At 53.6% G+C, this 23,176-nt stretch overlaps 2 protein-coding genes across 9 annotated transcripts in view; one reads left to right on the forward strand and one right to left on the reverse strand.

The window, feature by feature from the left end:
- Positions 1–4,567, forward strand: part of Cyp11a1 (cytochrome P450 family 11 subfamily A member 1) — a 31,482-nt gene extending 26,915 nt beyond the window's left edge. For both annotated transcript variants that reach the window (XM_042281016.2, XM_006971514.4), the window contains exons 6-9: positions 2,576–2,742; positions 3,016–3,094; positions 3,596–3,793; positions 4,224–4,567. In XM_042281016.2, the coding sequence (XP_042136950.1) occupies positions 2,576–2,742; positions 3,016–3,094; positions 3,596–3,793; positions 4,224–4,364 (585 nt within the window). In that variant the 3' untranslated portion in view covers positions 4,365–4,567. The remainder of the gene's footprint in view (positions 1–2,575; positions 2,743–3,015; positions 3,095–3,595; positions 3,794–4,223) is intronic.
- A 1,825-nt stretch (positions 4,568–6,392) lies between these two features.
- Positions 6,393–23,176, reverse strand: part of Ccdc33 (coiled-coil domain containing 33) — an 84,346-nt gene continuing 67,562 nt past the window's right edge. For 2 of the 7 annotated variants that reach the window (XM_042281019.2, XM_076576376.1), the window contains 9 exons: positions 11,089–11,251; positions 10,735–10,826; positions 10,406–10,537; positions 10,200–10,311; positions 9,160–9,326; positions 8,684–8,785; positions 7,874–7,960; positions 7,392–7,505; positions 6,393–6,601 (listed from right to left, as the gene is read on the reverse strand). In XM_042281019.2, coding sequence (XP_042136953.1) covers positions 6,476–6,601; positions 7,392–7,505; positions 7,874–7,960; positions 8,684–8,785; positions 9,160–9,326; positions 10,200–10,311; positions 10,406–10,537; positions 10,735–10,826; positions 11,089–11,251 — 1,095 coding nt within the window. In that variant the 3' untranslated portion in view covers positions 6,393–6,475. Of the gene's footprint in view, positions 6,602–7,391; positions 7,506–7,873; positions 7,961–8,683; positions 8,786–9,159; positions 9,327–10,199; positions 10,312–10,405; positions 10,538–10,734; positions 10,827–11,088; positions 11,252–19,313; positions 19,436–23,176 lie in introns of those variants that run through there. The other 5 variants (XM_042281022.2, XM_042281020.2, XM_042281025.2 and 2 more) reach the window with 5 other exon arrangements.

Consider the following 23,176-nt stretch of genomic DNA (forward strand, 5'->3'; position numbering starts at 1 on the left):
TGATTAGACCCAACCCAAGGCTTCTTGTGTGCTAGGCAAGCATTCTACCAACTGAGCTACATTTCCAGATGTATGTTGGTGGTTGTTGTTTCAGACAAGGTCTCACTCTAGTGTAAGTGGGCCTGGAATTCACTCTATAGCTCAGGCTGGCCCTGAACTCACACCAATCCTCCTGCCTTGGGCTCCCAAGTGCTGGGATTATGGTGTTCTCAGCCAAGAGACAGGAGTCTGTTAATCTTGGGAGTTTAACCATAATTGAACAGCGCACATGAGTGGCTCCAACAACAGACAATTGTTTATCCCAGTTTGACGCTGGAACCAATACCAAGGTGTGGGCAGGACTGGCTCATCCTGAGGCTTGACTCCTTGACTTGAAGGTGGCAGTCTCCCTGGTGTCTACACATGGGCATCCCTCATGACTTCTTCCTCTTCTTAGGACATCAGTTACCGGACTAAAGCCCACACCCACGTCCCCCTTTCACCCCATAGTCTCCTTAGAGGGCGTATCCAAATGTAGTCACTTTAAGAGATATTAAGAGTTTGGATGAGACATGTGGATTTGGGGCTGGAGGTAGGGTGATAACATGACTGTCATGTGTCACAGTGCTAGATGGCAGAGGCGTGCACAGCTTCTGACCACTTGGAGAGTCGAAAGGGGAATTGTTGTTTGTGGGGGTAGCATTCAGTGTTGGTCATGAGATTCCTCTCAGGGAGGTAGTTTTGATCCCAATTGTGGTAACTGGGGTGGGGCAGCCCCATCATGAGGTGATCTGCTTGCAAGATTCCATTCTTGGAATCTCGACACCATAGAAATTCCTCTTATCTTGGTGTTTTCAGCCTCAAGGAGAAGAGATAGCACAGGCAGACTCCAGACTGATTGACCTTGTGTACCAGCTTTTATAGATGTTCTTTGAGTGATCAGATGATGTTTTTTTTGAGCAGAGTTGAGCAAGAATGTGACTCAGAGTTGAAGGTTGCAAAAAGACAGTAATGTGGATGGAGACAGTGAGAGTCAGCTCCTGGGCGGATTCTCCACCCCACCGCCCTTGAAAGATGCCAAACTTTTTATCCTAGGTTCTGTTGCCCTTTGGGCAACTGAAGAGTTTGTTTTTAGGCCCTGTGACACTGTGAGGTATATCACTATCGTCCTTTCTTTTTAGGTGAATAGTGGCACAGAGAGATGAGTCTGAGGCACACAGCTAGTGGAGGGGAATGGACTACCTTGTTTGACAACTGTCCCTGGGTAGCTGCTCTGTAGCAGGCCTCGGAGGCTCTGAGATAAACACACATGTGATCGATGTGTTCCAGGACTCTGTATATGCTTTGTGGGTAGGCAAAGGAATTTGAGGAGGAGGAGGAACTGCCAATGTCTGCAGCTCTGTGTAGCTAGGGCACTGGCCATGTGTTGAAGAGGTTGTAGGAGAGATAGATGCTAGGGTGGCTGCAGGCAGGTGTGCACGGGTCAGGCTGGAGCCTCTGGTTCCCGTTGAGGTTACATTGTTTTGCATCAACTGCAGCAAAGATGGAGAACAGATCTGTGGTCTGGTTTCTGGGTGGTGAGTCATATTTTCTACTGCTGGGATGAATGCCGAGGTTCAGCCTGCTATTGGTGAACGGGTGGTTGTTGACAGTCACTTGGGTGGATAAACTTTTTTTGTTTTATTTCTTTTTTCTTTCTTTTTTTTTTTTTTTTTTTTTTTTTTTCAAGACAGGGTTTCTCTGTGTAGCCCTGGCTGTCCTGGAACTCACTCTGTAGACCAGGCTGGCCTCGACTCAGAGATCCGCCTGCCTCAGCCTCCCAAAGTGTTGGGATTAAAGGCCTGCACCACCACACCCTTGACATGGATGGACAAACCTTACAGAGGTATACATGTGGTTTCTGGGAGCCTCTGGAGCCTGCTAGATGAGGATATTGTCTATGTACCTGACATTCTATTGGGTAGGAGATGAATGAGAGCTGGTGACATGCAGGATGAAGACAGAGGCAAATCCTGCTCTGAATTCCCTTCCTTGGCATTAGCTATTTTTTGAGACAGTGTGTCAGGTAGCCCAGGCTGGCCTTGAACTTGTGTAGTTAAGGATGACATTGAAATCCTGTCTCCCAAATGTACTAACACACAGTTTTTTTTTGTTTTTTTTGTTTTTTGTTTTTTTTTTTGGTTTTTCGAGACAGGGTTTCTCTGTGTAGCTTTGCGCCTTTTCCTGGAACTCACTTGGTAGCCCAGGCTGGCCTCGAACTCACAGAGATCTGCCTGGCTCTGCCTCCCGAGTGCTGGGATTAAAGGCGTGCGCCACCACCGCCCGGCAACACACAGTTTATATGGTGGTGGGGATTGAACTCCAGACCTTGTGCATGTCAGGCAAGCAGTCTACTAATTGACTACATCACAAGCTCCCTACCTGGACACCGAGAAAACCTTCTTAAACGCTGGCCTTTCGAAGGTTTTGCAAATGGTCTTGGATATGGGGGGTTGAGAGTAAAACAGAGAGAAGTTCTTTAATGTGGGTGAAAGACACTGAGGTGCCTTAAAGTGACGGGCCTTCCTGGCTTTTGCAACCCGTGTGTTCCTGCCAGACATCCATGACCCTGCAGTGGAACCTTTATGAGATGGCACACAACCTGAAGGTACAGGAGAAGCTGCGAGCAGAGGTTTTGGCTGCCCGGCGCCAGGCCCAGGGAGACATGGCCAAGATGGTACAGTTGGTCCCACTCCTAAAAGCCAGCATCAAGGAGACACTGAGGCAAGTCCAGGATACCCATGCCTCCCCCGCTAACCCCCGCCCGGGGAAGGGTTCCAAGGAGTGGGCTAGTGGAGATTAGAAACAGGAAGTAAGGGGTTTGGAAGAGACAGCAAGACTGGGGAGCTAGAGCTAGATCCAGGTCCTGCCTTAGTTTCTCCCTGGGGTGCTGTAGTGGGGGGCTGAAATGCCCAGCTGGTGTGGGAGCCAGGGTGGGGGATATGTCCTGGTTCCGGGATCTGGAACTATCTATCTCTGAGGGTTCTCTTTCTGCAGACTCCACCCCATCTCCGTGACCTTGCAGAGATATATTGCGAATGACCTGGTACTTCGTAATTACAAGATTCCTGCCAAGGTAGGACTAAGGGGCTCTGCCAGTCAGATGGAGGGGAGGAGGGAGGAGGCTTCAGTTCCAGGCAGATTGCTGGTGATGGGGGCTCCTATCGGAGCCTTTCTTCCTGATGCTGGGGCACACTGGTGGGGCACTCAGATGCAGCAGTCTCAGTTTGTGTGAACAGCAATGGTGGTGGGCATGGGGGATGATGAATGAATGCTGGAGTCCAGGGTTACAAGATGAGCCTGACTGTATTTCTGGGTTGAGAGTGAGGCAAGCGTTGAGACAAGCATAGGAAAACCCCACGGGTTATTCCTTGTTGTGTGTCTTCAGCCCTCCTCAGTGCTTACAGAGTGGCAGGACCCTTGTTTGAAGCTACAGTGGGCAGAAGGCCCTGCCCTGTCCTGTTTTGTGTAGCTGGGCAGCCAGGCTTGGAATCAGGCTTTCAAGGAGGTTGGGGCTAGGCTGCCCTCAGGACAGTGGGCAGCTGGAACTGCTCAGGTTTTGTTGCCTTGCTCCTAGATGTTGGTACAGGTGGCTAACTATGCCATGGGCCGAGAACCCAGCTTCTTCCCCAACCCAAACAAGTATGACCCAACTCGTTGGCTGGAAAAAAGCAAAAATAGCACCCACTTCCGTTACTTGGGCTTTGGCTGGGGTGTTCGGCAGTGCCTGGGACGGCGGATTGCAGAGCTGGAAATGACCATCTTCCTAATCAACGTGAGTGGGGCTCTGGGACATGTCAGCACCCTGGGATTTCCATGGCCCCAATGAAGTCATCAACCCTCCTCCTTCCATCTCAGAATCCAGGGAGTGCAGGACCAGGGCTCATCCATCTCCCACAACTCTCAGCTGCCTCCTCATTTGGATGAACCCACTTATCACCCATTGACATCCCCTGAGCATCTCTCTGTCCCCACTCAGGATGGGAGGTGGGAGAGATTGCTCAACAGACTACTCGTTAAGGTCAAAGCCATGGAACAGAGCATGCAGGGCCCATTTAGACACAGTGAGAGGCCGAATAGTTCGTGGCATGTTCTTTAGATCGTACTCAACAGATCAATCCCACACCTAAAGATGTCAAGTGTGTGTGGCCTAAGGGAGACAAATTCTCCTTTCCATTTTCCAAGCCTACCTCCTTCTTCTTCAGGTGCTGGAGAACTTCAGAATCGAGGTCCAAAGTCTCCATGATGTAGGGACCAAGTTCAACCTCATCCTGGTGCCTGAGAAGCCCATCTTGTTCAACTTCCAGCCTCTCAAGCAAGACCTGGGCACGACCATGATCAAATAGGGTGGCACCATCTGAACTGCAGGCTGGAGTCACATGGGGAGATGGCCCAATGGGGGCCTTTGGGCAGGTGTCTCTGTATTTCCAGAAGCACCTGCTCCTCTTGGGTGGTTCTCAGCCACCTGCCTCGGTTAGCTGGGTCCTCCTTTCCTTCACCCTCTCTCCTTCTTTACTTACCCATAAAGTTAATAAACAGATGAACTCTGGGGAGTGTTTCATTCCTATCAGAGGCCTAAGGCATTCATTACTCCCATGGAGATTAATTAACCCTGATCCCTGGTCAACAGTGGGATGAGGAGCATTTAGAAAGATGAGAAGCTGCTGGGTGGTGGTGGCGCATGCCTTTAATCCCAGCACTCTGGAGTCAGAGGCAGGCAGATCTCTGTGAGTTCAAGGCCAGCCTGGTCTACAGAGCGAGATCCAGGAAAGGCGCAAAACTACACAGAGAAACCCTGTCTCGAAAAATCAAAAAGAAAAAAAAAGAAAGAAAGAAAGATGAGAAGCTGTTATACAGCCCAACTGTGACCCCCACACATACATTCAGGAGCTAGCAGAATTTATTCTAAGACTGCCAAGGGATCCAAATGAGGTCTATCAGGAGAGGCTAGTACCATTAGGCCAGCAGTTACCAAAGTGGACCCAGGGAGCTCTACTGTGAAAATAGAGTGGCCAGAGAGATGTGGGTAATTCCTGTCCTCCTGAGTGGAACCGCATGGAAGGTAAGGCTGGTGTGGGGTTCTGCTTGGCTGATTGCAGTAGCGGCCCCTTGTGGGGTTGTAAGGACTTTCTCCTAAGGCTCCTTCATCTTGGGCATGGCCATGGCCAAGGCCTGTGGTGAAACATCAAGTTAGTAAGAGGCTGAAGTGAGGTGATGGGTCCCGAAGACAGAAGGCCAATAGGCTTCCCACCCTTTGCCACCCATCCTGTGGGCACAACCCAGGTCTATTTTCTTGCTACAGGGGGATGTATTCTAAGAGTGCAGGATGGGGTGTAGCTGAGAATTTGGTTTATATGATGTCTGTCCCTGTCCAGGTCTATCAAGTCCCTCTGGCTCTATATCTTTTTTTTTTTTTTTTTTTTTTTTGGTTTTTCGAGACAGGGTTTCTCTGTGTAGCTTTGCGCCTTTCCTGGAGCTCACTTGGTAGCTCAGGCTGGCCTCGAACTCACAGAGATCTACCTGGCTCTGCCTCCCAAGTGCTGGGATTAAAGGCGTGCGCCACCAACGCCCGGCTGGCTCTATATCTTGCCATGAGCAGGTGCCAGATTCTTGCAGCCCTTGGCTACCCAAGTCTAAGTCCTATAGATAAGTGTTGAGGCTAGGCCATCTCAGAACAGCAGCCAAGCTGACTTGGTCCTTTCTAGGAAGGCTGAAGGTTCTGGGTCCGCTCTTGAGCCTTTTGCTTCTTCCTAGTCCATGACCCTCCTCCCATGTCTGTCTCTGTCCTTCATGCTATCTTTCTCTCCTCTCAAAGATGAGTCAGAAATGTCAGTGTGCAAAGGTCCTCTTTGCCAAGACAGAGAACTCTGCATGGGATAGATGAAGAATCTGGACTTCAGAGAGCTTTCCAGTCACCCAGAGTCACCCAAAATGCTCATGGCCAGAACCCAGGCTAGCTGGGATCCCAGCCCTCATAACTTCCTGCCTCTGACTACATTTGTACACCACATCATCAGTTCTGCCAGCCAGCATGGGATATTTGAGTGGTGTCATAGGAAGGCTTCAAGTCTTTCTGTTCCCAGGAGACTCTGAAGACCTAAGCCTGAGTAAAAGGATATCAGAAAGGACAAGGTGAGGGGGACTGAGGGGAAACATGGCCTCTCTCCTGTCTTGCATAGAACTTGGCTTCAGGCACCTTATTTCTGGTCTCCATGGTCTCTCTCCTCAGCACTCTCCAGGGATCATCATAGCTTTGGCTTTCCAGGTCAGGCAGAAGGGACAAGGCGGTTCCAGAGAGTCCAGGACCCAAGTTGGGTGTAAAAAGAGCAGCTGATTCATTGCCAGCTGCCCCGCTCCAGGAAAGAGACAAATGCTTATTGAGTTATAGCATTTACTAAAGACATCTTTGGGGTGGGGATGACTCCCCAGCATATGGGGAAGGAGGCCAGCTCCAGGCTCAGGTCTTCTGGGGGTTAGAGGTCTCCATCTGGGAGTTTGAGGGTCTGTTGAGCTTCATGTCTGAGCTGGGCAGAGAGGGTTCCAGTTTGGAGGGCTGCTGGGGATCCTTGGTTGCTCCAGCATTCTGTGACATACAATACATAGGGCAGATAAGTACATCTCCATTCCCAGGGTACACTGCCTCAGGGCATCTTGCCTGGCAAGTCATGCTTCTGAGGATCCAAATCCAGTAGGCTGTGGTGTCGGAATAACTTTGGAGCCCATTTTTATCACTGCTGGTGATGCCCAATTTCTCTTGGTCCCTAGGACTAGATGACCTTGCAGAGGTAGTCCTATGCTCCCTGGAAGCCTTCAAGTTCTGACTAGGGGAGGTGGAGCCTTGGCTGCAAAGCGCTGATAGATAGAAAGTAGGAGAATCAGAATCTTTTGCCATAGGATTTGAAGTCCCCATGGCTGGGCTTGTGGGGGGCTGCTGTGGGTGATCTGTTTGTTCCTGGGAAGTAGGCAATGTGAGTCTACCCCCAGCATTGATGTCATCTAGGAAGGAAGCTAAACAGAAATCTATTGCACTAGAAATTGGGCGGGAAGAGGTACAAGGTATTCTGCCCTTGTGTGATGCCAGAGTAGAGCCAGAACATTCTAGAAATGCCTGTGTAGGCCATTTCTCACCCATAGTTATCTCCTCCTTGAGGTTCAGAACAACCAACAGGAAATGGAACATGTTGGAAGGCATTCCTATCCCTTCAGCTGAGTGGGAGAATGGAGGTCACTTGAGCATCCATTTGCTGACAATAGGAACCTCAGCTCAAGACTTCAGATTCTTAGCTTAAGACTTGTCCCCCAAGTTTTTCTCAGGGCCCAGAGATTTGGGGGTGGGATGGATCCCCAGGAACTTCCATGTCAGGGTCACTCACAGGCTGGTCTATGATAATGGAGTTTGATGGGTGTCCAAAGCCATGTTGTTGTTCCTGAAGCCGTATGGCCAAGTTTTGCTTCTCTTGTGCCCAGCGGCGAACTGAGTCCTCTAGCTGCAGATATGGAGAGGGGTGTTTGGAAAACCAGCTGTCAGCCCAGCTCCTCCTCCAGAGCTAGGACAAACAGAGTTTGGGCCTGTCCTCTGGGGAAATGCAAAAAAAAAACCCTCTGCAGTAGTAGAGGTGAGGGGCCAAACAGGCAGCCTAAGACACAGATGGATCTTCTTGGCAGTCCGTATGGAGTCCACACTGGGCCTTAATTCACTCTGGTCACAGACTAAGGCTGACCTGGCTATATAATGGGCACTAATTCTGTAGTCACACACTGAGCCTTGACCCTACTTCTATACTAAGCCTTGCTCCTGGCCAGAGGCTGAGCAGTGAGCCTGGTCCAGCCTGATCAACCCCAGCATCTCACCTACCTGGTTTTCCAGGGACAAGATCCGATTCTGAGCTTGTTCTAGCTTGGTGAGGAGGTTAAACTTGTCTGAAGTACCACCAAGGAGATCCTGTGGGAGCAGACACTCATGAGAGCTGAGGAAGCACAAGGTAGTGCAGGAAAACCCAGCCAGGTATGGGTTTCAAACTCAGCTGCAGATACAGAGCCTCACTCCTGGGCCAGGGCCTCTTCCTTAAGGTCTGCATAGGGCTTGATGTGCAATTTCCCCATGTTGTTTCCCACTCAAGTTAGGAGAATTTGATGTTTAAAAAAATTTTTTTTAGGTGGAATCACATATACTCCAGGCTGGTCTTGAACTCACTATGTAATGAGAATAACCTTGGCTTCTGATCCTCCTGCCTCAATCTCCGGAGTGCTGGGGTTACAGGCATGCACAGGTTTATCCAGTGCTGGGGATCGAACACAGGGCTTCATATATGCTAGACAAGCGCTCTGTCAGCTGAGCTACACCCCCAACTCACCCACACCTAATGTTTCAACACACCAACTGCTTATGTAAAATGCACCAATGAGCTGCCTTTGATACCCAGAAGGTGGCTGAGCTGGGAGTCTTTCTGTAGGTGAAGGCTCAGTAAAAACAAAGGATGCCCATCTTTTTTTTTACCTGTCTGCTCATGCACTGGGACACTCCGAACAGAACTAACTTCGTGGAGGACGAGAACCACTCACCTGCGTCCTCTTGCCACCATTACTCCAAATACTGACTTTGGCCTTGTGATCAGCAGGGGTACTTGAAAGAGCCTAGGCAGTGGAGTAGCCCCGGGACACCCACCTGCGCTGGCAAGATCTCCGTGTACTTGGAGTGGCCTGGGCCATTTGTGTCTCGTAGCCTCTCTGCCAAGTCTCCACCTGCTCCCAACTCCCTGGGATCCACCTGGGATGGGGAAAAGGGCTCTCCAAGGCTGAACCAACCCCAGAAGGTTCTGAGAGGCCCATGGTGGGAGGAGGGTGTCCAACTGGGAGCAAGCCAGGTGGCAGGTGGAGTCAGGGTTCAGGGGTCAGGGGTCAAGGGTGAGCCAGGGCCTTGTTCTCACCCAGGGTGCTAGATGAGGGCAAGACATTCATCTTAGGAACACAAGGTCGAGGAGTGCAAAGTGTGAGTATGTGTTTCCAGTGGCCTTGGGGGGCTGGGAAGCTCAGATTCTGGGCTGGATCTTCAACCTGGCCCATGCGGGGGGTGATTGTGGGGTACAGGCAGGCGGACCAGTGGTGGCGGGCTCAAGCCAGGCCCATGTTGGCAGCTCTTACCGGCAAGGCCTGCTGCTGCAGAATGATGGGGGCTGACTGCTGGCGGTTCTTTTCCAACTCTGCCCGCAGCCTTGTGTTTTCTGCCAGCAGCATGGAGTAAAGATCGACAGCCACGCTCTCTCCCGTGGGGCCCATGCGAATGCCAGAGGCTGTGAACGCGGGGAAGGCTGTGGACATGGCCACAGGTGCTTGTGAGATGGGTTTTCCTCCCCCTCAGACCCCGTCCGCCCCAGCGTTTTGCCCTCTTCTGCTCCCAAGCTAACAACGGCTCCCTTTGGCGAGTGGAGTCAGGTCCACATCCCTCAGGCTGTTTGGAATCTTCCTCCATGTTTTCCCCTGTGTTCCTCCCTACTCATTCATCCTTGTATTTGTCTCTCTGGTCACTCTCTGGTCCTTGGACCTGGTTGTTGCCCTCCATAGACTCTAGCCCACACTCCAGGTGACTTAAGGAGCCCTGAGACTTCCATTGTTTTCTGAAAACTTTCAGACCCCCAGTGCCTAGCTGTCATCTGTGAAGACTGAGCCCAGGCACACAGAGATACTTGGGGAGTCTCCACGTGGCCAGGGAGATGAGTGACCTGATATGGTGTCCTCTTAGTCTTCCCTGTCTATCAGAGCTGTCTTTGATTGACAGTTGTGGATAGCTGTGGCTTACACCAATGGTTTTGTCTTTTTGCTTTGTGGAGGCAGAACAGAAAAGATGCCGGAAGGTGAGGAAGCTGAGGACTTGGGTACTGTGGCCTAGAAGGGGAGGGAAGTCCCTCTCTGCGCCTGTGGTTCATGGGCCCTCAACCCTAGAGGTCTGGTCTCTTCCTACTTGGCTCACACAGTGTCCTTGTGTCGTCAGGGGCTTCCGGGCAGGAGGAGGGCTCTGAGCACCCTGGCAGCTCTTAGTATTCCTCTGCCTGAGAGAAGGGCGGAGTAATACTCTCCGGCTCACAGACACAGTAGAGCACTGCCCCCTCTCTGAAAGTTCTTATGAAGCTGGGGGGCCCCAGGATGAGACAAAAAGCCGGAATGTCATTTACTCTGAGATCTACCTGGGGGAGCAGGTCCACCCATGTTGGGATTCCCCTGTGGCCTGTTTGCGGGTGCCGGCTCCTTCTTCTCACGGAGCCTTTCTTCCAACACTTGCTCCATCTTCTCAATCACCTGGTGACAGAGACCAAGGCTGGGCTGGCCTGGAGAGCTCCACAGCCTCCAGGCGGCAGCCCCTCCTCTGCAGACGACCCCAGCCAGCACCTACCTTCTCCTGGTGCCGTACAGTGTCCTCCAGCGCCTTCATCTTCTGCAGCTTGTCCTGGTACCGCTTCAGCTGTGCAGCCTGGGGCTGCTGGGCCTGGTACAGAAGCAGCAACTCCTTCTCTCGATCATTCTTCTGCAGGGTGGAGGGGAATGGGTGCCTGGGAGTTACCCCGGCCACCAGGGTACGTGTGGGATCCTGCCGAACCCTGCACCGCCGGCCAGTTTCCCTCCCCACTGTGTGCTTTTTTTTTTTTTTTTTTTCTGCTCCGGAATATTTCTCTGGCCTTTGCTCGGCCACACTGTCCCTCTGGCCCTCAAGCCTTGGCTCACCCGGATCAGCTCATTCTGCAGGTGCTGCACCCTGTCTCGCAGCCTCTTTATATCCAGTTCACTCAGCAGTAGACTCTGCTTCATGGACACTGCTGGGGTGGGAAGAAGCTCGCTGGAGAGCAGATGGAGGCAAGGGCACCCCAGCTCCGGGGTTTGACTCAGGACTGTTTTTCTTGTGTCCCCTCCTAAGCTGTACAAGCGTGTCTACAGTGGAAAAGGGGCAGGAGGGATGGAGGGACTCGTGGGACACACAACATCTGGGGAAGGCTCCTGAGCACCCTGACAAGGAGCAGTGTGAGCCCCAGGCTATGCTCAGCCCAGAGCCTGGGCCCCAGCAGGTGTCCAAAGGCTCACCCAGGCTCTCCTCTTCAGCTCTGCTCTGTTCTTCTTCCATGCTCTGCTGAGTCAGCTGGCTCCTCAGCATACGGTTCTCCTCCTCCAGGATGTTGGCTTGCTTCCTCAGTGCCAGGATGTCCTCTGCCATCTTCTGCAAGGCCCGCCGGTAGTTGTTCATCTCCTGTAATCCCAGAATCCCCAGTTGAACCCTTACCCCATGCCCAGACCCCCAGGATTCCATTCTACATCTGCACCCACAGTGAACCACTTTTTTTTTTTTTTTTTTTTTTTTTCGAGACAGGGTTTTTTTGTGTTGTTTTGGTGCCTGTCCTGAATCTCGCTCTGTAGACCAGGCTGGCCTCGAACTCACAGAGATCCACCTGGCTCTGCCTCCCGAGTGCTGGGATTAAAGGTGTGCGCCACCCTGCAACAGTGAGCCACTCTTAACTCAGTGAGCAGTGTCAGCCTTGGGCTGTGCCCCAAGCCTTAGCGATTGCTCAGAAGAGTGGTTGGGCATGGTCCCCATCTCTCCTGGAAGCATTAGGACAGCCACACTAATGTGCCTCCTCAGGGACCACAAAGATTCATACGACACCAAGTGATCCTAGGGTTCAGGAATCAGGTAAAGAAGCCTGCAGGCAACAGACTCAAAAGGATGGAGCCATGTTTCCTTTTCTGAGTAAATCATATCTACTTCTTCACCTTCTCTCTTCTTAAGCTTCCTCTTCTAACCCAACTCCTTCTCAGGAGGAGTCTCAGACTGTCCAATGAAGCTACCTGGGGGCTGACCTACCATCAGCTTCCCAAACAGCTCAGCATCCAAGGAGAGATGCCAAGCAGACTCTGGAGACTCAGGTAAGATCTCAGGGTTAAGGTCAGGATCCAGATACAAGATGGGGAGATGCAGGAGGTGGAGGCAGGGCGCCGACTTAGGTCTGGAAGCTCAATAATCATGGTGTTGATGTTCACTGGGCTTCCCCCATATCCCAAGCCTCCTGCTAAGAGCTTTGGGTGCCTGCATTCAATCTCCAACAAGTCTATGGGATAGGTGCTGTTAATTACCCCCACTTAACAGAGGAGGAAACTGAGGATAAGCCCCAGAGAAGCGAGCAGCCTACTCAGTGATGAGAATAGTGGGTAGTCAAGTCAGGGTCTGAAATTGAAGCCTGCTGGTTCTTCTTCTTCTTCTTCTTCTTCTTCTTCTTCTTCTTCTTCTTCTTCTTCTTCTTCTTCTTCTTCTTCTTCTTCTTCTTTTTTAACAAAACTAAAATCTGCCCATATGTGTATAGAACAACTGAGCTGAATTTTTTTTAATGCATTTTATGTGTGTGCGGGTGTGCCTGTGTGCGTACATGTGTGTGTTCAGCCTTGGGTGTCAACCTCATGAATGAGATCCACTCCTTGGAAAAGGGCACTTTCTCATTGGCCTGGGCTCATCCATTTAGGCTAGATTGGTTGGTCAGTGAGTCCTAAGGGTCCTCCTGTCTTTACTTCCCTCATGCTGGGATGATAAACACTCAGTCACCATGCCTGACATTTACATGGGTGCTGGGCTTCAGACTCAAGATCCTGCACTTGCAAGGCAAGCAAGCACCTTACCTGCTGAGCCATTTCTGGAGCCCTGGGTTTGCTTGCCAATCGGATTCTGTACTGTTGTTACAAGTTTCAAGTGCACAGTGTCTTAAGACAAAATATATTTAAGAGAGTGAGAAAGAGAGAGAGAGAGAGACAGAGAGAGACAGAGAGAGACAGAGAGAGACAGAGAGAGACAGAGAGAGAGAGAGAGATCCAAGATCCAAGCCAGAAAGGTCCTGGAAGAGCAGGACTCAGAGCAGGGCTTGGGGGTGAAGAGGGAGGAGGCCAGCATGCTCTCTGAGTTGCCTGTGGACTTCCTGGCTGTGGGAAGCCTTGCTCCTGTGGGTGGGTCTCACAGGCCTAGCCTGACTCTCAGGCCCCAGAAGGGACAACTCTACATCCAGCTGTTCCCTGGTCTCCTGCTGCCTGGTGGGGGAGGGTGTGATCCAGTTACATCCCAGCTGTAGTCTCCCACCTGCTGCGTGGTGGGGCGAAGTTCTGGGGGAGGGGTCCCCAGCCAGCAGGGTCTCATCAGACACCACTTGTCACCTGTCACGCTGTCTCCTCTTCTGGCTATGGTCCCTGATGGTGCCATTGCTGCCTCGATCTCCCTAGCCTCTGCTGCGGCTTCCCCAGGCCTGCACCCACTTGGATCCTCAGCCAGGGTGCTAACTGGGACCCTGGACCTGGGACCACACACACACACACACACACACACACACACACACACACACACACACACTCCTACGTACATGCTCAAGAAGACATATTCAAGAATGCACCATTCAGCAGTTTGTAGTCTTACGCTATGGCTTCTTCAGTGTCTGGTCTGGTTGTATGGAGTGTCCTAGAATTAACTGTCCTGGTACAGAGAGAAGGCCATACTCTATTGTGAAATGAAGAGATCACGTGGGACGTTAACACAATCTTAAACTTCACTGAGATGGGATGTGAGCATGCACATAAAAGGAATTTTGGGCAAGAGGTTGCCAATCCCTTGGTCCATCCCGTAGGGTCTGGTCAGCCCACTTCTCATTCAGGGAGTTATCATTTTTAGGATCCCACCGTTCCCCATTTCTGCAGCTCTGGGTTATGAGGGAAGTAAGCATGGCTCTGTGATGTATCCCCTCCCCCACAGATGAAGAAAACAGAGAGAGCACAGCAACAAAGTAGAGGGCAGAAGGAGAGGCTGGCTTCTGGTGAGGTAGCCCCCTGCCTCAGCCAGCAGGTCCTTCTAGAGGAGGGTCAGTGGGTCCTGGGGTCCACCCCTTGAAGACGAGCCCCATCTTCCTCCCTCGGCTCTTAGCCTAGCCCTGCCTGTTCCCTGGGAGTGGGGCCTCCGTAGGGAGACAGTGTGGGCTCCTGGCTCATCCTCTCTACTCCAGCCGGTGCTGTTTCTGTGGGAATCTCAGCTGCCCCCATTTGCATGGCCAAGCAGGGACCTTGGCAGCACAGCTGGGCTGGTAGACCGCAAGGCTCAAGCTGGCAGCCCTGACCTCTGGCCACAGAGGTCTGCAGCCGGGCTACCCTCAGGGCCATGTTCTACGTCACATTCCAGCCTTGAAAACACACAGGGCACCACGCTCCAGATTCTCCTTATGATCTTGCTCTCTGGTTACCTCCTGGGGGAGGGACAGGCATGTCCTCAGAGGCCCTGACTCCACTGTGCCTGACCCCGAGGACCCTTCACACTGTCCTTACCCACTGACACCCTCCACTAGGATCCCGACCCTCAGAGCCTGCCAGAGTGAGAAATGTCAGAGTGCCACGTTCTAGTTTTCCCCTGCCCAGGAGTATTGGGGGACTTTACCACATCCACAGCATCCTGTGGGCTCAGGAAGTGAGGTAGCGGTTCTTAAGCTTCGGTGTCCTCATCTGTGGGATGAGAAATCAGCCGCCCCCTGCCCCGAGAACTAGTGCGATATGAGGGCAATAGGAAGGTTAGCCCTGGCCTTGGTACTAGGGTGCCTGGAGATAGTAGCTCTCTTCCCTGAACCACTTTAAGGTGCTTGAAAGCATTCCAGAATGGCCCTGGGCACTGGGCCCAGAAATCCTTCTTATATAATGAGTCCCAGTTTACTGGACTGAAGCCCATTTCCACGGAGGAGGGTGGGGGCTCTCTGAGCCCAAGGGAGATGTCTAGACTCTGGTCAGAACTTGTGCTGAAGTCTGAAGCACATCACCCCATGGGGACCCAACACACACCTGGCTGCCACCAATTACGTAGTCAGAAGGGCCCTTGTACCATCACTATACAGATGGGGAAACTGAGGCTGGAAGTGGTGTGCTCCAGAGACTATCACAAAGCGTCACAATAACCCCCTTGGGTGGTCAAGGCCTGCGGAGGGCTAAGCTAGACTGTCCCTGCCCACAGATGTTCACCTCTGCACCGAGGGGGTGGTAGATGCTTCCCGTGTCTGTGGCAGAAGGGGCTTCCCGTTCCCAGCTTAGGAAGCCTGGAAAGCTTTCTGGAGGCAGCAAGGACCCAAGCTTCTCTTAGGATATGGGTGGTACCTGGAGGGAGGGGCTTCCAAGCCCAGGAGAAGTTGTGGGGAGGGGAGAGGGGGTGGGGGAGAGCAGCAGAGCAAGCTGGAGAAGTAGACTCAGAGCCTGGCCTCTGCTGCAGGAAACTGAAGGGCCTGCCAGGCAGGGCTGTAATAAGGGCTCGCTGTCTGCCAGAGTACTGGGCACAGGTGAGAGGCCGTGGGCATGGAAACAAGATGGAGGCAGGATAAAAGCAGAGGGAGGGGAGACATGGGAAGGCAGTCCTCTAGGATGTGCACCTCAGGAAGGGAGCAGATGTTCAGAGCTGGGAAATGGGGAGAAAGGAGGCAAAGGAGGTGGTGGGTGGTGAGGGGCCCCCAAGATCAGGGGTAGAGGTGCAATCGACAGAGAGGAAGACAAGCAGGAAGAGCCAGGTGTCCAAGCCAAGACCATAGGACTCCCTGAAGAATGCTGGGCTGTGGGAAGCAGTATGAGGCTGAGCAGGGGTCTGGGTTCACTAGGCTTGCTTAATGTCCGGCCACAGCCCCCAGGGCCCCTGCTCGTGGGCACAGGATACTGGTGTGTGGTTTGCCTTTGCTGCCGCCAGAGGGCGGCCGCCTCCCGCCAATGCTCTGCTTTCAGTCTGTCCCAAGAAGAGGACAAGGCTTCCCTAGTGCTCCTGTGGGTCCCCTCAGGATGCCAGAGACCTTCCTTGCTAACTTTGTGTTTCTAGTACTTTAAAAAGGAATGAATCTCATTTCTTTGAGATAAAACTGGACCCTTCAGCTTGTACAAACTGGTCCTGGCCTTGCCCATTTCCTGAGAACAAGGAACTGGAGGTCCACTCCAAGGAACCGGGATGGGGGAGAGATGGTCTGAGATTGGCTGAAAGAAGCTAGTGATGTCCCAGGGGTTGAAATGCAGTGTGGCTAGGCAGCCCCTGTACTCACAGGGACATTTCCTACCGCTGGAGTCCTGATGCCTCTGTCCTTCGTCCACCCAGAAAAACAAAAGCTCCCTTCCTTCACACCGTGGGTAGGACAATTACCATAGAAACAAGTGGCCTCAGAAGCTCTATTCACTTCCACCACCAGAGGGCAGGCAAGGGACCTTGAACAGCCTATTGCCTGGGTGGGGATACTGAAGCCCGGAGCTGGAGATCAGGCACTTGGTAGTGGCCTACTGGGGGACTGTAATCCAGGACTCAGAGGGCAGCACTGGGGAGGCCTGGGGGCTAGGACCAGCTCTGCAGCGGGGCTTTGGCTGGAGAAAAACCTTGGTGGAGGAACAGCCTCAGTGAGTCCCTTTTCTACCTGTGGGTCCCTTTCACTACCTGGAGTGGCCCTAGCTTCCCAAGCCTGAACTCAGCTCTGTTAGGGTCGGGAGGTTCTTGTCCTTGGAGAGCTGCCCGTAGCAGTGTGGGTACGTGCTCTGCAGAGGATACCACTCACCTCTGGAAGCACAACTAAGAAGCAACGCCTTTAATCCCAGCACTCGGGAGGCAGAGCCAGGCGGATCTCTGTGAGTTCAAGGTCAGCCTGGGCTACCAAGTGAGTTCCAGGAAAGGCGCAAAGCTACACAGAGAAACCCTGTCTCGAAAAACAAAGAGAGAGAGAGAGAGAGAGAGAGAGAGAGAGAGAGAGAGAGAGAGAGAGAGAGAGAGAGAGAGAGAGAGAGAGAAGCAAGAGGCAAGAGAGAGGTCTCTGGCCAGGCAAAGGCCAGGACCACAAAGTTGGAGCCAGAGCTAGTACAGGCATGGGGGTTGGACATCCAGCCTTCTGTTCTTATCCTTTGCTCTGAGGTCCCCCTCAACTTGGCCCAGTCTTTAAGGTCCTACTCTGGCCCCCTTACTCCAGGAAGCTCCTGGCAACTAAAGGGTCAGAGCCTGGCCTCTATAGGGTCAGAGCCTGGCCTCTGTGGGGTCAGAGCCTGGCCTCTGTGGGGTCAGAGCCTGACCTCTGTGGGGTCAGAGCCTGGCCTCTGTGGGGTCAGAGCCTGGCCTCTGTAGGGTCAGAGCCTGGCCTCTGTAGGGTCAGAGCCTGGCCTCTGTGGGGTCAGAGCCTGGCCTCTGTAGGGTCAGAGCCTGGCCTCTGTAGGGTCAGAGCCTGGCCTCTGTAGGGTCAGAGCCTGGCCTCTGTAGGGTCAGAGCCTGGCCTCTGTGGGGTCAGAGCCTGGCCTCTGTGGGGTTAGAGCCTCGACTCTGCGGCAGAAGTGGGACTTGAGTGGATATATGGGGTTTCGGCTGTGAGTATAACTGTATCACGGGCTGGAGGCCAGCAGAGCTGCAAGTGCTAGGACCTCATAACACACAGGCGGACTGCATAGCACACAGGCGGACCTCATAGCACACAGGGGGACCCCATAGCACACAGGGGGACCCCATAGCACACAGGGGGACCTCATAGCACACAGGCGGACCTCATAGCACACAGGCGGACCTCATAGCACACAGGGGGACCCCATAGCACACAGGGGGACCTCATAGCACAGGAGGACCTCATAGCACACAGGGGGAACCCATAGCACAGGAGGACCTCATAGCACACAGGGGGACCTCATAGCACAGGAGGACCTCATAGCACACAGGCGGACCTCATAGCACACAGGCCGACTGCATATCACACAGGCGGACTGCATATCACACAGGCGGACCTCATAGCACACAGGGGGAACCCATAGCACACAGGCGGACCTCATAGCACACAGGGGGATCTCATAGCACACAGGGGGACCTCATAGCACACAGGCGGACCTCATAGCACACAGGTGGACCACGTCAGAGAGCCAACTAGCCAGGGTGGGTTGTGTCTAAGGGTGCCAGCCCCAGGAGCTCTGCTGAAGCACAGAGAGCAGATGGGAGCCACAGCAGGATCTGGAATAGAGGGCTGCTCATGTGAAATCCTGTTCCTCAAATCATTTCCCTTGACTGACAGCTGGGCCTCTGCACCACGACAAACCCATGCAAAGTGCTATAGCAAAAAGCCTCCCCTGATCTATGAAGGGTGCCCTCCTGGGGGCGGGGACACAGTGGCTTCTTTATTCAGCTCAAGGTTACAGCAAAGGAACAAAAGAAGTGCATTTTCTCTGTCCTGCTCTTTTCCTTCCCAAGCAGCAGAGAAAGCTTTTGTGCCTGCCTTCCTGAAGCTCCGAGGGGCTACGCGGCCTTGGCCTGCATCTGACCCCAGGCCCTGTCTAATTAGCCCCCGCAGGAGCCAGGCTGCCTGAGCGGGCCAGGCCAGGACCATGGGGCTGGAATGGGCACAGAGGTGTGTGGAGCTTTCTGGAAGATGCCATCTGGCTTCCTGAGCCCTCCTTCTCCAGGAAGACCCTGGCTACCTGAAAGCCAGCATCCATCTCCCTCTGAGATGTGGCTCAGCGTCCTACCTCGCTGATAGCAACTCAGATCTGACCTGGCCCTTGTCCTCAGGCCAGGGAAGTCTAGGGCTCAGGGGGCTGCCGAGGGGACAGAGCTTTCCCCAGAGTGATTCTGATCAAGTCACAAGGAATCCTTCCCTGCTTGTCCCCTCCTCTTCCCCCTACTTTCAGAGAGAGGCTGTCTCCGATAGTGCTCACAGGGTGGGGCCAAAGCCTGGTCCTCACCTTTCCCTCAGTCTTTTCCTGCTGCTGTCCCCCGACTGCCAGAAGCCTGTCCTGCCTTCTGGACTGGAGCTCTGGGCTTCGGATCACATGCTTGGGCAGCTGGGGTGAGAGTGAGAAAAGGCCACCATCGTTAACCCTACTCCACCTTGCCAAGCCCTGGCCTGCGGCTAGTCGGCATCCTCTTGGATGCCCCTTCTGATGTCTCCACGTTCCCCCAAAGCCCACACCTGAGTCTGGCAGCACAGATTGAGGTCTGGGGCTAGACCTTCAAGATACCATAGCTAGGATTCAAGTGAACTGGAGACAGTGGTCACTTACAGGGACTTCTCCATAAAGCCCCATTTCCTCCCTCCTGGGTTTTGAATGTGGCCTCTAGTGGCCTGGGTTGGGACTGGAGTCCCATCCGAAGGTTCCTGAGATGAGGACCATCTAGAAGTGGTGGCCTGGCCCTCCCCTGCATTGCCTCCTACTCACGCAGACTCCAGGAATTCCTCTGCTGGTTGCCTGGCAACATACCCCTACACACCTGCAGCCTGGAGGAGCTGACCCATCTCCCGGAGCCAGAGGGTATGGGGCAGACTTACAGAGCAGCTTTCAACTAGGCCCAGGGCAACCTTGGGGGCTGGAGGGGCTGGAGGGGCTGGGTCCCCTGGCTCCCCCATCTGTGTTGATAGCAGTTCCGTTTCCCAGCATGGGTCCTCAGGGACTGTTGCTACAACAAGTGTCTGCTTGGTGACCGGGCCCAACCCTGAAGCTGGTGGGAGGCAAACTATGGGGCCTCTTTCTTTTGTTCTGGGGTGGGGGACACTTGGATAGGGTGATGGAATCAGGCTGGGCTCACTCCTTGGTCAGGGGACTAAAAGGAAATGACAGGCCTGGGGAGAGCCCTGGGGTCCTTCAGGATCTTAGGCTTCCGATGCCACTACTTAGAGACCCTCCCCTCCCCCTGTTCTCCCAGTCCGATGGTCCCCTTTCTGTCTCCACTTTGTCCCCTTCTCACGCCTCTTTTCTCCCATCAGCCTCACCTCTTCCTTGCTTCCCTGAATCTCCCTGTGCTTTCCCCAGTAGCCTAAGCTGGGCTCACCCTCCTCCCACACCACACCCATGGCCCCAGCATCCCCCAGCTCTGCTTTCCTGATGGTCTGGACAAATTCCTTTCCCTTTAGTTCAGCGGCAGACATGGGTGGATGTTTTTGAAAGGAACTCTCTAGGAAGCAAAGGAAAACAAACCCAAACACCCGCAACCCAGCCCCTAGAAACGCAGCCTCACAGAGGCAGGGCTATCTATGGCAGCCACCGGAGCCTGGCTGCAGATCCCTCTCCGGGGCAAGAGCCTGGTTACACAGACCCCCTCCTAGAGCATGGGACATGGTGGCGGCGGCGGTGTTGCTGGTTAGCCTGTCTATCCCAGACATGTGTGGCTTAAAGCTTTTTATGCTAGGATCCCACCAGGAAGCAACAAGATGCCTTGGCAGGAACAGGGACTTTATAAAGATGTAGTATGAGTTTTAATGAAGGAATAGATGACTGTTAGGGTTCTCTGGAACCTCAGGGTGGCACAGAATTGCCTCTGAGACACCCCTACTTCAGAATCTCTATTCTCAGGGGCCTCTGTCTTCTGTCAATATTGCTGGCATATACTAGCATGAGGGAAGACTTTTTCTGGGGTGCTGGCTTCATTTTTCACTTCATTTTTCTTAGTGCAATGGGGATGGGCAAAGGCACTGGGCAACCCACCCCACTCAGTAGTCAAGCTGGCCTGGTGAGGTGGGAAGACCGTGGGCCCTGCTACTAATTCACTTAGGCAGGTGACTCAACACCTCCGGGCCTCAGGTCCGTTCTGTGAGATGGCGGTCACTGCACCCCTCAAGTGGGGCTGTCAGTGGACTACATGAAGGTGTGAAGCTCTGGGTGCACTCCATGGCACACAGGAGTGGCTCCAGAAATAGCATTTCTCTTTTGTGTGACTCACGAGGGACTCTGGCGGGCCCAATACTTCCCAAGAGGGAAGTGAACATGAGGCTTGGTGTATGGTCATGTGCCTCCCTGATAGTCAGTCACCCAGCAGGCACTAAATACAGGCTCAAAACCACCCCAACCCTTCCTCTTGGCTTCTCCCCCTGGCTGCTGCCTCCTGCTGTGCGTGCACCTCTGCCCTCCCACAAATCCAGGGCCAGGAGCCCAGGAGAAGGCACTGTGCCGCTGATGGCTGCCCCCTCTCCAGCCAGCCTTCAGCTGTTGTCCCCGAGGGGCCCTGGACCCCTTGTCTGCCTCACTGCCAATCGATCGAATGTTCTGCCATCCTCGGGCGTGCCATGAATTTTTCATCAAAAGCCTGTAGACTTTGGGAAACGCACAATTAGAAGCACCATCAATAATGTACCACGTGGAGGCATCCACAGGACGCAGGCAGGCCCCAGACGTGACTGTCTTCCAGTCTGCTCTGGCAGGAGGCAGGGGGCCCTGAGTGCACCCTCGGGGCCCGACTCTGGATACAGAGCAAGTGCAGCTGTTGTGAGAGAGAAACACCACACCCTTGGCTGCTGGAGCCGGCTCCTGGGAGCCCAGGCCAGCCACAGGAAGACTAGTCTGATTTGGGGTGTTTTGTCAGTCAAAGGAACGCTGAAGAGTACCCTGAGCTCATCCCTTGCCCCATAGAGCGTGGTAAAATGCCAGGCAGTTTTGTGAAGACTCTGGGTGGGTTGCGTTGGTTTTTGTGGACCTAGGGAGTAGTTTTCCAGGATCCTGGGAAGCAGGGCAGGGGCGAGGCTAGGTTGAAGAAGCAAGGTCAGGGAGACCGGAGATGCTGGTGGTGCCTCCCACAGCCAGCTCAGCCTTCTAAGAACTCCAAGGTCAAGGCTGTGCTGTAGCAGGGATGTAGTGATGCACACCTGTAGTTCTAGCACTTGAGAGGTGGGCGGGCAGAGGGAAAGAAGGTGGAGGCTACCTGGACTACACAGAATTCCAGGCCAGCCTGAAATACAAAGTGGGGTCCTAGCTTGAAAAACAAAAACAAAAACAAACACAAACAAACAAACAAACAAAAAAACCACACTGAGGGCAGAAGCTCAGTCTATTCAGAAAGAACAGTTCAGTGATGCCACGTCGTCTCAATTCTCTGGGTGGAATGCTGGAGCCACCAGGCTGGAGCCTGGCCTGCCCCATCCACCCCGAGGAGCTGTCCAGCTCTAGGCCCCTGGGCTACCCCTTGCTCAACTGAGTTGAATGTGGCTTCTTTGGCCTTCCCAGTCCTGTGACCAAAGTGTCCCTGTTCTTAGAGCAGGGACCTGTCAGATGCTGCGGGGAGCAGAGCTGGAACCAGGTTGGAAGTCCTGTCTCTTGGCTCCTGGGACACCTGTGCTCTGCGCGATCACTGGGTGTGAGAAGGCGGCTTCCTCTGCAGGGCTGGGATCCAGCCCGCTGGGGTCAGGATGGGGGACAGGGTTACAAGGACCTCAGGCCAAGTTTGGCTCAGCAGGGTGAGAAGCAGGGGAGGGGAGAGAGGAGGGGGGACAGGAAACCACGCCTTTGTCTTTGGGGATCCTGGATTGACCTTCCCTGGTTGTAGGAAGAGGGTTGCTTGTCTCTACTCTGCCGCCCATCTGAGGGGGAGGCAGGCCCAGCAGCTCTCGATAAGGACACATGAAAAGCACAGATGGTACCAACAAGTGCAAATTAATTGAGCAAAGCCTGTGTACACAGGCGCTGTGAACAGGCGGCTGGTGGGGGGAGGGGCTGAGGGGGGACAGGGGCAGGGAGCAGGGAGAAGCCTTAACGAGCACTTATCGATGTCTCGCTGGATCCACAGCCCAGAGCACAGTTATTGACGAAGCCTGTCTATAAATCTCCCAGCCATGTCTCCAGAAGCCTTAATTACGGGGCCTCATTACCCTTCACACCTCTAGGCTCGCGGGGACCATCGTGGACAGGGGTGGCTGACAACACTGTGGCTGACCTGTGACAGCCTTGCTGAGCCTTTCCGTGAAAGGTGCCCAGCTGGGATGACTGGAACGGTTTGGGGGCTAGGTATCCAGCGGAGCAGGTGGGGTTCAGCCTCCTAGGCAAAAGGCAGGGTGTGGATGGGATTCTGGAGCCAGAGAGCTCTAAACTCCTGATCCAGTTTGTCCAGTTACTGCAGACTCCAGTGAATATCTCCCCTCTCTGTGCCTCAGTTTACTCCTGTACCAACAAAGAGAGGATTTTAAGAAGATTAAGGGCCAGTGTCTATCCGAGTCTAGCTCATATATGAATGTCACGCTATCTGGCCACAGCAGGGCCCTGGGGCTCTTCTGTTGCACATACCATTCCAGCACCATGCCAGGCCATCCACATCGAGAGAGAGAGGGAAGGCACAGGCATTGTCCCGTCCACGAAACAATGGCCCCACCTCTCCCATTCCTACCTAACACAAGCAACTACTGCAACTTCACCCGGGACAGTTCCAGCC

Source organism: Peromyscus maniculatus, chromosome 7, assembly GCF_049852395.1.
Source record: "Peromyscus maniculatus bairdii isolate BWxNUB_F1_BW_parent chromosome 7, HU_Pman_BW_mat_3.1, whole genome shotgun sequence".
In the NCBI taxonomy this organism is placed as follows: domain Eukaryota; kingdom Metazoa; phylum Chordata; class Mammalia; order Rodentia; family Cricetidae; genus Peromyscus; species Peromyscus maniculatus.